Source organism: Furipterus horrens, unplaced genomic scaffold (assembly GCF_987537825.1).
Source record: "Furipterus horrens unplaced genomic scaffold, mFurHor1.1.pri manual_scaffold_2, whole genome shotgun sequence".
In the NCBI taxonomy this organism is placed as follows: Eukaryota; Metazoa; Chordata; class Mammalia; order Chiroptera; family Furipteridae; genus Furipterus; species Furipterus horrens.
In genome coordinates this window covers 115,372,579-115,386,388 of record NW_028327172.1, presented here as the reverse complement: position 1 = coordinate 115,386,388, position 13,810 = coordinate 115,372,579, and the positions used below count along the sequence as shown (strand labels likewise).

The 13,810-nt window shown below is 34.2% G+C and overlaps 1 protein-coding gene across 5 annotated transcripts in view; it reads right to left on the bottom strand.

The window, feature by feature from the left end:
• RAP1GDS1 (Rap1 GTPase-GDP dissociation stimulator 1) overlaps positions 1-13,810 on the bottom strand; it is a 141,345-nt gene that overhangs the window by 39,019 nt on the left and 88,516 nt on the right. For all 5 annotated transcript variants that reach the window (XM_090266324.1, XM_090266320.1, XM_090266322.1 and 2 more), the window contains 2 exons: positions 9,923-10,051; positions 3,776-3,901 (listed from right to left, as the gene is read on the bottom strand). In XM_090266324.1, coding sequence (XP_090122450.1) covers positions 3,776-3,901; positions 9,923-10,051 — 255 coding nt within the window. The remainder of the gene's footprint in view (positions 1-3,775; positions 3,902-9,922; positions 10,052-13,810) is intronic.

Genomic DNA, 13,810 nt, shown 5'->3' with positions numbered 1-13,810 from the left:
ACCAGACCCAGGGAGGACCACACCAAGACACATCATAATCAAAATGCCAAATGTTACAGGTAAAGAGAGAATCTTAAAGACAGCAAAAGAGAAGAGGGGAATTACCTCAAAGGGGTACCTTATAAGATTGTCAGCTGATTTCTCAAAAGAAACTTTGTAGGCAAGAAGGGACTGGCAGGAAATATTCAATATGATGAAAAGCAAGGACCTATAACCAAGACTACTCTATCCAGCAAAGCTATCATTTAGAATGGAAGGGTAGAGAAAGTGCTTCCCAGACAAGGTAAAGCTAAAGGAGTTCATCATCACCAAGCCCTTATTATACGAAATGTTATAGGAATATATTTAAGAAAAAGAAGATCAAAACTATGAACATTAAAGTGAAAACAGAATCACAACTATCAACAACAGAAATTAGGGAATGGAAACAAAAGCAAACTAAGCAGACAACCAGAGTGGGAACAGAATGATAGGTATGGGGAGCAGGTGGGGGGAGGTCAGCTGGGAGGGGGAAGGGGAGAGAGGGAGGGAAATGGTGCAGGAATTAAGAAGCATAGTAGGAGGGTGCAAAATGGAGAGCGGGATGTTGAGAAAAGCTTATATGCACGACCCATGGACATGGACTAAGACGGGGGGCTGCTGGAGGGACAGGGGCTGCTGGGTAGAGGGGAGCAAAGGGAAAAGAAATTGGGACACTGTAACAGCATAATCAATAAAACATACCAAAAAATAAAAAGTAAAACTTAGCTGACAATTAGATTTCTAACTAAAGTATTTAGGCCATGTGCATTAATATAATTACTGAAACACTGTCTTAAATCTAATATATTTTGATGCATATTTGTAGACCCTGTCCCATGGTCCCTTCTTTCTCCTCTCTTCTGTTAGTTTTGATGGAAGGGGTATTAAAATTTTTTCCCATAAATCCTTCTATTAATTTCATAGTTACACATAGTTTTAAAAATTATTTTAGTAGTCACCTTAAAAGTTGAAATCTTTGAAAAATTAGTCTAATAGTATTTTCTTCCAAATAATACAAGGGTCTTGGGACTGTTTTACACTTTTCACCTCCTCCAAGATTTGTGGTATATATTGAATTATATACATATGAGGTCTGTCCATAAGGTATCCAGCATCCATGTAAAATGAAAAAGAGACATTTATTGAAGAAGATACAAGTTACAAGAGATATTGTACATAAGACAATGGTGCCTCAGTCCTTTTCATAGTAGGTACCTTGGGACCTCACACAGTTCTTCCAATCGTCATCAGCTGCCCTGTCTTATTTTCCTGAATCTCATATATGGTCTGAAATCTCCTCCTTTCAAAGGTGGCTTTAGTTTTAGGAAGCAAAAATCCCAGGGTGACGAAGCTGGGCTGTAGGGGATGCTGAGTCACATTGGGGATTTGCTGTTTCGCCATAAAACTCTACATGAGACGTGATCATTGAGAGGGCATGTTGTCACGATGAAGCTGCCAATCACCAGTTGCCCATAGCTACAGCCTTTTGAATCATCTGAATAGTTTTTCCAGAGGAATGTTCAAGCTTAACACAAAATTAGGAGCAGATTCACTGCTCTACTTGCTCATTTTGAATGCAATTACCACACAGTACACATGCTCCCTCAATGGTGTCGACTGCCCCCACTGACTAGTACAGTGAAGTCATCATTGTTCATGCATGTGCATTCCAGTCCACTCTCTTTGGCTGCCAGGTTACACTGATGTCATGCAAACCATTCTTGTTACATTAATAATGGCTGGATTTTTTATGGACAGACTTCATATATATTTTAAACCTTACCATAAATTACTTTTCATTATTTTATATATTCAATGCTCATGAAATTTACCTATGTATTTCCTAGTATTCTTCTCTCGATTCTCCTGTACATCTAGAACCTTCCTTTTGGAAGCTATTGTAATTTCCTTTAATGAGAGTACAGGTGAACTTTCTCAGTTTTTCATCTGAAAATCAATTCATTTTGCCTTCAGTTTTGAAAGATGCTTCACTGGGTTTAAAATTCTGTAGTGGCATTATTTTCTTTAAGTGCATAAAAGATGTTCTTTCACTGTCATCTGGCTTTCATGGTTGTTGTTGAGAAGTTAGCTGTCAGTTGAACTGTTGCCCTTTTTAAGATAAACTTTTTTTTTTTCCTGGCTACTTTAAGACTTCTGTCATTGTTTTTCTGCAATTTCAGTATGATGTATCTAGATGGAAATTTCTTTTAATCACATTTTACATTCATTTGGCTTCTTGAATCTTTGATATTTTTCATAATTTCTGGTAAACTCTATACCAAAATTTCTTTACAACTATCCTCTGTTATCCACCCTCTTTCCACTCTTTTGGGGACTCCAAAAAATGTTTATGAGAGCTGCTCATTTTTTCCCCTGTATCTCTTCTTCTGTTTTATGTATATTGGTTCTTTCGTTTCCTTTCAATCTACCTTTTAGGTCACTGGTTCTTTAATTCAACTACATTTAATCTGTCGTTAAAACTCATTCATTAGGTTCCTAATTTGGGTTGTATTTTTCAATATAGGAATTTCCAATTGTTTATTTTTCAAATCTGCCAAATCACTTTTTATATAGTTTCCATTTTCTTTCTAAATTTTTCAAGCTTGCTTTTAACTCTGAAAATAATAAGCATACCTGTTTTGAGTCAATGTCTAATAATTCCAGTATCTGGAGATTTGCTGCTGTTGCCTGTTTTTAGTGCTGGTTCTTGCTTACAATTTCTTGTTTCTTCATGTATCTGGTCCTCTCTGATTATGTGCTAGACACTGTATTTAAAAAATTATTCATATGGAATGGCTTATTTACTCTGGTTCACTCTTATTTCTAGGGTGTGTCCCTTAAAATTTTTTTCCCCAGACATGGGAGTAGTTTACCAGTGTCCACACTGTTGATAGGTTTGGAACTCCCAACTTTTATGCCCTTTGCTCTGCAAGGGTATGTAACTGGTGTTCAGCCACTCAGCTGCCTTTTTTCCAGATTGGCATAAGAACATGTAAGCTACAGAACCATCTTTGCCAAGGTTTTAAAGCCAAAGGAATTTGGACAGTAGATTTGGCCAATGTAGATATATGATGAGGGATCCCTCCACCAAAAACAAAAAAAACCAAAACAATTATCTTTTGGAGGGTGGTTCCCTATATCAGTGCAATGACTGGCATTGGTGTGAGAAGCTGTGTTCAGCTTTAATTAATTTTTTTTGAAGATTCTTTCAATGCCTTTGCCCATTTCATGATGGGTGATTTATGACCACACCTGCCCCCTCTGCGCTGAGAGTTCAGCAGTTTTTGGGCCAAAACGGCATGACCCCCACACCCCACCCTCCCTATTCACCTGATCTCACCCCGAAAAACTTTATTTTGTTTCCCCAGATGAAGAGTCCTCAAAGGGAATGTTTTGCTGATGTGGAAGATGTGAAACAAAATTACAGCACAAGCACTAAAAGGCATCAAAATCGACGAGTTCAAAAACTGAGCAATGGAAAAAATATCTCAATAGGTGTATTGCATCAAATGGAGAGTATTTTGAAGGTGACTGAAGTTTAAACATTTAAGAATACACATTTTTTTATAAATAAGTTCTGGGTTTTTTTGGGTCTCCTCTCATAGTTTTTAAGTAAATAATGTAGCTGAAGTTAGACACATCCAAAATAAAACATATCATTAGTAAAACAATTAAATAGCTGCCAATTAAATATTAGAGAAAATGGAAAAGGGCTACAAGGTAAAAAAAAAAAAAGAGGTATTTATTTTCTCACCATTTTCTGCTAATGGAGCAAGAACTTCAAAAATCATTTCCCTCTTATCATGTTCTATTTGTTTCCTGAAGAGTTTTACCAACTCGTCAGCAATGTTTGTACTGGCAAACTGTTCTTTACTGGACTCTGCAAGAAAAAAAAAAACACACAAAAATTTAGGGTAGCAAATGAAATTAAACCCAGAAATTGTTTCTTATTACTTTCAATACTGGATCATTTTATACCATTACTGATAAATATAAACATTCTTCAAATACAGAAACAATCAAATACATTTTTAATGCCCCTTGTAAAGGGAAAATGTCCAAGTCTTTAAAGAAAATATTCTAACCCATTTATATTCAAGGCTATAAAAATGTTCATTACCATTACATATAGGTAACCATGGCAACAATAAAATTACTAATTTTTAAATTCAGTTTCAAAAATTTTAGTCGAAGAAGAAAAATTACTCTGAATAGACTGAACTTCACATGTTGAATTAAAGGTGATTCATCTTGTCTTTATATTATTAAAATGGCATGCTTTTGCACTGATCCTGATATGCCCACTATTAAAGACCAATTCTACACATGTACTTGGGGTCTCATTCCTTCTTGCCTCTTTTGCACTTCCAACCTCTCCTCACTCTTGAGCCATCTAAATATGCATTAATATTTCTCACATAAAAAAAGCAATGTAAAAATCACCTTCCCTCTATTCCACTTTTCTTCAAATACCATCCAATCTCTGATCACATTCAGAAACAAGTTTCTTGATAGCACTGTTTACATACACTCTCTCCATTTTCTTAACTCACGTGCATTCCTAAACCCACTTCAAGCTAGTTTTGGTTCACATCTACTCTGTAGTTTCCTTTGCTTGTTCCTCCTTTTCCAAATTCCAGTTCCTTGGGACTTGATCCTTTGCTTTCTTACCTTTTTGGTCTTTACTGTCACCCTAGGCAATCTAATTCTCTTTGCTGCTGTATCAAAACAGTACTTATACAATCATATCTCTAGCCCTCTCCTGGACTCCAGGCTATTTATTTAACAGGCCATTTGACATCTTCATTTAAATATCTCTTGCATTCAAACTCAATGTCTAAAATAGACTTTTGATATGAAGTATTCCCTCACTTACCACAGGTATTCCGTTCTAGACACCCCTGTGATAGGTGAAAATCTGCTAAGTAGGAACCTTACATTTATTTTAGTATTTATATGTATTTTAAGGCTTTATAAACTCTTCCCACACACTTATAAACCATTCCCAGTCCCTTATTAATCTTTCCCACTCCCTTATTAACCTTCTCCACACTTATAAACACTACTTATGTTCTTAAACATACTCTACACTTTTAAACCTATGTAATTTTAACAACATACATATACATACTGCAAAATCCTGTGATACAGCGAAAAATCTGCGATAAATAATATAATATTTTTAAAAATCCCGTGATACAGTGAGGCTGCGATAAAGAGAGACTACTGTACCTTGCTTTCTCTTCTTCCTCCATATTTCCTTAACTGGTAAACGAACACTCTATCTACCCATCTACAAAGGTAGAAACCTGGTAGTCACTGCTTGTTTGCTCTCATTCAACCCTACAGCCAATGGATTACCAAGGTCTACCAATCTGCCTCCAAAATACAACCAGAATTCATTTCCATTCCTCTCCAATTCTATTTCTTTTGCTGCAACAGATAACCTACTAGTTTATCAAGATGGTTCTCTCAAATAATTCTGAAGAAAATCTAGATCGGTTACTCTCTGTTTTGTGGGCACAGCTGACATCCTGGAATTTCTCTTACTCATTATTTTGATGGATCCTTTTTTTTCCTTCATATAACTCGTCGTCGTCGGCAGCCGTCCGTCTCGAGAGACGATGGTGTAGCTTCTTAAGAGTCTATCTGCACCAACGAGAATGGCTGTGCAGTCCGACTCGGGAGTGACACGGTATCTGTCTCCTCCCGTGTTGAATCAACATCTTGCGATGACGCTGGAGTGTCCTCTCCAGTGAAGCTGAAGCTACAGAGCCTGGGCAGGGTGATATGGAGGGTCTGCTGTTGCCCATGCAGCAGACCCCCCCTCTCTTCGCAGCTGAAGGGTCCAAGGGAAAGACGGAGTCAATACAGCTTGGCTTCAGGTGCGCCGCAGGAGTTGCCGGTGTTGACTACAACGTCAAACCGCCTTAGGGACTCCGGCTCCGGATTTTCTGTCAGGGTTTACTCCCTTAGCCTTTCCCCTGAAGAGGTATGCCGCAAGGCAGCGGAGGTTTTTTGGAGTCAGAGTTTTCCTTCTCTGATGTGCCCTGACTGGAAGATCGAACCAGCGACACTTAGCTCGCAGGCCGACGCTCAATCCACTGAGCCAAACCAGTCAGGGCTTCCTATAACTAGATATTTTATTATGTATGTTCTTTCACCTTCACTTGTTTTGATTTGGTGAAAGCATTCTTCAGCAGCTTTCTGAGAAAGCTACTATATAATGACTACAGGAGGTAAATATTTTGAAATCTTGACTGTCTAAAAATGCTCTTTTCCACTTAGAGTCTATGCCTCTAATTTAAATTAGTCCTTCACCTCATTCCATTAATTTCTCATACTAGCAATTACCATAATTTATAAGGAGATGCTTATTTGTCAATTCATCTTAAAAATTCCATCTCACTGACTAAACTACATGTATGCTCCTTGAGGGCAGGGATACTGTACATTATTTTAGCTACAACAAACACAGCGTACAGTATAGTGTCCAGTACACAGCAGGTGTTGAAAATAAATTTATAAATTAAATGAATGTGACTGAATGAAGTAAATTAATAACAGAGTTAGGTTCTGTCAAAATCAAATAAAAATATTGCAAATTCAGCTTAAAAAGAGAAAAAAGAAAACAGAAATCTGCTGCTAAGTAATACAGCTGACATTTGCCAGCACAAGGAACAATGTACTATGATTAATACAGATATTAAAGAACAAAATTTGTACTTATCTTACGGGTGGATACAGGGAAAAGGCAGCATGAAGCATGATTTGGGCATTATATTTTAATTAAATGCCATGGATCCTTAATAGATATTTAGCCAGAAGCCTCATTTTCTAAGGGCTTATTTTAATCAAAATTATACATGTTTTAAGAGTTAGTTAGTCCTAATATTTGCATTACCAGCAGAATGCAGTCCTCCTCTCACATTTCTTTTCCCTTAGAAGCAAGCACATAAAGCTCTTTTAGCTAATTCACTGGTACTTACCCTATCTTTAAATAAATTTGTATTGCCACTTACTGATTTACTTTCTACTACAAAAGATGAAGCATTAGCTTCTTTTTTTTCCTGTCTCTACAGTATCCCTCTGTATTCTCAATGTATTCATACAGTAATTTTGGTTATATCAATTATTAGCATTTTATTAACATACTATTCCATTTTCCCTGGAATTATTGTTTTCTTACTTGCTAAGTTTTCTACGTACTTCTCATTAATTAAAGTCTAAACTCCTTGTCAGTTGTCTAATAATGTCTTATTAGGCTCATTTACTTTAGGTATTCAATTTCATCTTCTATAAGAATTCCCCCAAGACTGACCCCAGCAACCTTCTGATTTGTTCCAGTCTGGACTGGTTGCTCTTTGAAAATAGACCATTGATATACTATCAGGAATTTCTATTTTTCTGTTGAATATTGTGTTTCCAGATTCCTATATTGTCTTCTTTCTTAACCTAAATCCTTTGTTCTGATGTAATACATCTTCCAGTGGTATCCAAAGGAAAGGTATTAAGTATATCAATTTTCTGAGATGTTCATGTTTGATAATGTCTTTATTGTAACTCCATTTTCTCCTAGATGCCAGTATTGTTTTAAGACATCTGATGGATATTGATGCACAATCTTTTGTATGCAACATTTGTAAGATGTTCTTTGTCCCCATTTTTCTAAAATTTCACATTGATATGCCATGGTCTGAGTCTATTTTCACCCATTAGGCTAGGCATTTGACATACCCTTCCAATCTAGAAAATTATGTGCTTTAGTTCTATGTTAGTATCATAGAATTCTATACTCATACTACCAGGAATGTGATATGAACTTGGTATTTACTGGTGTCAATAAAAATAATAGTATGTGACTTGTTAACTCATGAGCAATAAAGCCCACTGAAAAGAGAAGAAGTATTTTGGGGCACACATGTTCTGTTTTGGTGTTGATGTATAACCTAGCTATTACATGGGCACAACAGACTCATGATGACATAAACTGTAAAAATAAAGAATATTTTTCTTTTATCCTTTTTTCCTCTAAATGGGGTAAGGGCAGTAATACCTGGGAACAGAGTATGAAACTAGGCTGGACTACATTGGGTCAATATCTACTTTTTAATACAGACCAGGGAAACGAGGTTGAATTTAGGTGGTATATGCGATCTCTCAAACAAATCCTAATATCTTAACACAGGTATCACATTAAATGTTGTTTATGTTTCTGTCACAAAGATTTAACATTATCAGAGATTATAACATAATTTGTTTTATTTCTACAACTACAAGGAACACAAACTCTTACATTCCATTTTAATGGAAAATAATGACTTGTGAACAGTAAATAAGTGTTCTTTCATTCTTAGTCATACTTGAATGGTGAAAATAAAAAGATAGTATAAAAAAGAAGAAAAGCAGAGGAATAGCGAAGAAAAATTCACAAATACCAACAGATGGCTCACTGAAAAAGAATAACTTTTAAAAATTAACTGTTATAATCTCTATTCTCTTAAGTTGAAGTCAAGTCCTAAAACCAAGATTTTAATGTGTAGTGTGTAAGGACATGAACTTTCAGTTAAAAAATCCAAGTTTAGAGTTCTGGTTTTTGTTTTCTGTTTTATTTATTTATTTTTGTTTGTTTTTATAAAATGGGGATAATTAATAGAATAGATTTATCTTTTGTTGTAGCTATTATATTTAGCTATAACAAAACATCATTTGGTTTCACCGTTCCTATAATAAACAATTTATTATGAACATAGTTGTTGTACCTAAGATTCAGACCAAGAGTTCTGTCTGTCACAAATCACGGGAGGAGAAAAGAAAGGGAACTTATTATAAATGATACAGAGAAAAATAAAACAGAGAACAGAGACAGGGGTGGCTGTGGTCATTAGTCCTTTTCTCTGTTATGACTGGACCATTTCCAGCACAGGTCTGTTTTTGCCTGCCTTCTGATTTTCAAGGATTTCTCATAAATTTTTCTAATGTTGTTACAAATATATTCTAATGAAAAATCTCCTAACACCCTGGCCAGGTGGCTCAATTAGTGGGAGCATCATCCCATACACCAAAAGGTTGTGGGTTTGATTCCCAGTCAGGGCTCATACATAGGTTGCAGATTCGATCCCGGGTCAGAGAGCATATGGGAGGCAACCGATTGATGTTTCTCTCCCTCTCGCGTGCTCTAAAATCAATAAACACATCCTCCAGTGGGGATTTAAAAAAAAAAAAGAAAATGTTTCCTATCATTTTTAGAGATGTTGTAAAAAAGAGGAGGAAGAACCATAGTCTGCTAGATTCCTTTTCACCTGGCAATGTAATACATTACGAAGTCCTTTATTTTTGTCCTGGGAATACAATTACTTGATTTTAAGACCACCCCCATGTAAAAATACTGAAGTCAAGAGAGATCATTTCAAATGTTGAACTCTATTAAGTAACATACAAGTGTAAAATTTAAACCTTAATACATAAAAATAATTAGGGAGACAAAGTAGCTCTCAATATTTTGTGTTTTTAAAAATTTTATTTACTTTTAGAAAGAGAGGGAAGGGAGAAAGAGAGGGAGAGAAACATCAATCAGTTGCCTCTTGTATGTACCCCGACCACACACCAAACCCCCAACACAGGCATGTGCCCTGATCAGGAATTAAACCAGTGATCCTTCACCTTTTGAGATAATTCCCAACCAAGCCACACCAGTCAGGACAGTAGCTCTCAATTTGAAATAATACATTTATAAGATATAATTGGATCTACATTTTAATACACTGAAGCAAATATCTACAATACTTCTAAAAAATAAATTAATATAATCTAAATGGATTTCTATTTTGTTAATATCTAAAAAATTATTTTAAATACATTAATAAATTAATTACTTTAGTGGTTCATGACTAGGACTTACCAAGTTCTGCTAAATTGCCAAATGCAACAAGACACATTTCTGTAAGAGCTGCATTTTGGCAGTGGATGCCCAATAATTTCACTAAGGTAGGAATAACACCCATATTGATAAGCTGAGCTTGAAGGGAATCTGCAAAAACAAACAAACAAAAAATAGTGTTTATGTATCAAATAGACATTAGTGAGAAGAAAAACACCTCTTATTCTCTCTATTGCAAACTCAATATTATTTCAATTATAGCAAAGCAAGATTATGTCTATGTACATAATTGTCTTGAAAAATTTTAAGACACTAGTTCAGAAGAATTGAGTCTTGAATTCTTTCAGTAATAACAAGAAACTTATAAATAAAAATAATTCTAATAATATATCAAACATTAGTTTCTGTTTTTTTTAATATAGGGTCTTATACCTTTACAGAACAGGCTTTAAAGATGTATAAATTAGTAAACAATATCATTGGCTTTTAAATGAAAAGGTTAGACAAAGTAACATTTGCATTACAGTACATCCAGCACATGAAAAGCATTAAAAAAACCAAGTTTTAATACAGACCAAGAGAAAAGATGATTAGAATTCCTTAATAAATGATAAAAAGTATATAATTCACAAAAATTGTTGATTAATTGCAGCAGAGCATTCTTTGACGACTACTAGGATGAAAAACAGTTTTAACAAGGAAAGAAAGGGTTACTTAAAAACCTTTTCAAATTTTTATTTAATAATAGTAACAATCATCTTAGCAAAGAAAGGGAAATTTGGCTTGAGAAGTAAAGAGAATGAGGTCAATATGGCTTTGTCATCACTGCTTGTCTTCATTTTTCTAGGAAACTAATTGGTTTTAAAGTACTTAATATGACTTGGATTTCCACAATGGCTCTTCGTTAACAAGAATAGAATACCTGTAACAAAATTGAAAGTAAATAAACCAAAGTGTAAAACAGTAGCACCACCTCTGAGAATAAGAAAAACATAAACACCAAGTTATGCTTAATAACTGTTACATCCAAAAATTCAGGAATGTTTTTCAAAATATTTTCTTTTAAAAACTGTAAGCCATTTTCAAGTAAATAATTTTCTCCAAATCCTCTGAAGTTACCTATTAGTAATCTATAAAGATAAAAATCTGTTTCTTACAAAACAAATTTTCCTCATGGCATGCTTCCCTTGACAGAGTTTGCATACTAATCTCTTTTTCATCCTTTACAGTTCTTAACCAACAGATAAGGAGTTGGCTGGGTGATTGTCAGAAAAGAAAAAACATAAAGGCAGGGTACAGCTGTACCACATGTTAGCTGATTATTTTCTTGCTGGTCTTTATAGTTAATTTTTCCTGCTTTTAGAATAAAATGTGAAGAGATAGCCAACAGAGGCTGATGGCCCTAAAAACTGATGAGTTGGTAATTATGAATATTATTTGGCTCAGGTGTGGGGGCCCATCTATAATAGAAAGGGGCGTATTTCCAAAACAAGAATATAGAACAGGCCTGAGAAAAAGGGAAGTTTACATTTAGAGTTCAAATAGTCTAAAACAATTTCAAATTTTGCAATGAAATTATGAAGTCTGTTCTAAATAGAGGTAGAAATAAAATAATATATTCAGCTAAATGATTTGCTTTTATTCTTTTGATGTTAAATATATTTTTTAACTATATAATTTGACAATTAATGAATGATTCACACTATGTGTCTTACAGGCAAATTAGTTATTTATAGGGTATAGTATTACAACTATATGCTATATTGACAGAACATTTGTAAATGGTTACAGGATAATGGTCATGCACTGAGAAGCTTTCCAAGTTAGAAATTTTTGATTACTTACCAGTAGAGTTCCTTATTATTGAGTCACCTCTGCAGATCCTTGTTCTTTAGCAGTATTTTAAACTCTCACTTATTTATTTATTCATTCATTTTGACTACCTCTTCAAACATGGCAGAGCTGTTGAATCATTAAATTTCAGGTATGTAAGCGTGAGCACTAGCGCATGCATTGAGTGTGAGTCAGACTCCATTATTTATCTGCATATATGTGAGCATCACATACCCCCTCAGTACTGTTGGTAAAAACTATAAAAATCCAACAGTGTGGGGACAACAGAGAAACAAATTTTATGAAGGAGAAAACTCAACAGGAGAATGCCACTTAGAAGATGATGTTGTTCACGTTCTCCTAATTTGGCCTATGTACCACTTTCTTGAACCACTTTTACATTATGAATTTTGGTTCCAGGGAAAAGAGGGAGGAAAGTTAAATGTTTTTACAGTATTATGAATTTTAGTTTCAAGGAAAAGAAGAACAAGGTAAGAAATGTTTCAGAGTTTCATACAATCTCTGGCATATAAATTGAAGCAGAATATTTGAAACTGTGGTAGATCGGGGAAAAAAGTAGCTTCGCACAATGGTATGTAGTGTGAATTGCCGTAATTCATGAAAATCACGTTGCTTCATGAAAATGTGTTTTATAGCTACCCAGGAACTAAATTAATTGTATACTCACATACAACACACAAAGCACACACAAGTTTAAAGAGAAAAATATAGTTATTCAATGGATCGGCTCATTTTAGAGCACATGGCTGCTTTCTTCAAAATCTAATTCTATAATGCTAACTAAAACAAAATTTATACTCAAATAACTCTAAAGTCTGTTCCTACCAATTGCAAGAAGGAGACTTAAATAATGGAAAACCAGAAGAGGAAAAAAAACTTTATTCAAACAGGCTGATATAAATTTTCATTTGAAGATAAGCAGGCATCCTAGAACATGGTTCTCAAAGTGGGATTGTCAAAAACCTTTCAAGGACCACAAAGTCAAAAATACTTTCAATAAATTACCAAGATTATATTGGTTTTTTAACTTTATTGACATATGCAATGATGGTGGAAAACAATGGTGGGTAAAACTGCTGGAGCTTTAGTATGAACACAGAGGCACCATCATACACAGTAAACAGAAGCTATTCTTAGCATTTTTTAATTTTGAAAAGCTATTTTTCATAAAAATGTTATTTATGTTAACATATAGGTTTTTATTATTTTAAAATGCAATACTAAGTAATTTTAAAAACATCTCCATTTTAATTTCTAATATAGTTAATATTGATAGATATTACATATATGTATGAAATAAAAAATATTGAGATACTACCTATAAAAAAACAAAAGTTCTTTGAAGTCTTCAGTAATTTTAAGTGCCTGAAAGAGTACTGAAACCAAAAATTTAAAAACCACTGCCAAAGAATGATCTAAATTTTTTAGGAGATAAACCAAAAGACAAAAAAACAAAAAAATAAACCATGGAAAAGAGATTCTGAAATTCAATGATGTACTTGTGATAATAAAATAAATAAATAAAAATAAAAAACATGCTAGGAATCCTAGATTTTGGTGCTCACATATTTTGAGCGACATTCTATTAATTAAACACCCAAACATCTCATTTTGCTTATTTGAGTGGAAACTCTACTTAAGCCTAGCAGAGTATTCCATGACTGAGCCCATTTACCTATTTCAATTACAACTTACTATGCAATCAATAAACATTTGGGGAGGGTGTTAAATAGGAGTCCTGTTTGTGTGCATTAAATTAGTATACTTTTTTTTCCAATGTTGTTTTTATTTTTATTTTTTAAATTATTTATTTATTTATTTATAAATTAGTATCAATTCTCATTGCTAGAAACAAATTACTAAGTTCAATCACTTTTTTTTTTTTTCACCCAAAGAGAGGACTTCAAAGGACAGTAGCTGACACTCACGCTATCATCAATGGTATTAGGAGTATGACTTTTAAGTTGAAAACTGACTGAAAGAAATTCTTAGAACCAGAAATAGTTCACCTTCTCTAGATACATTTGAGCAAGTCAGTGAAATAATGTAAGACTG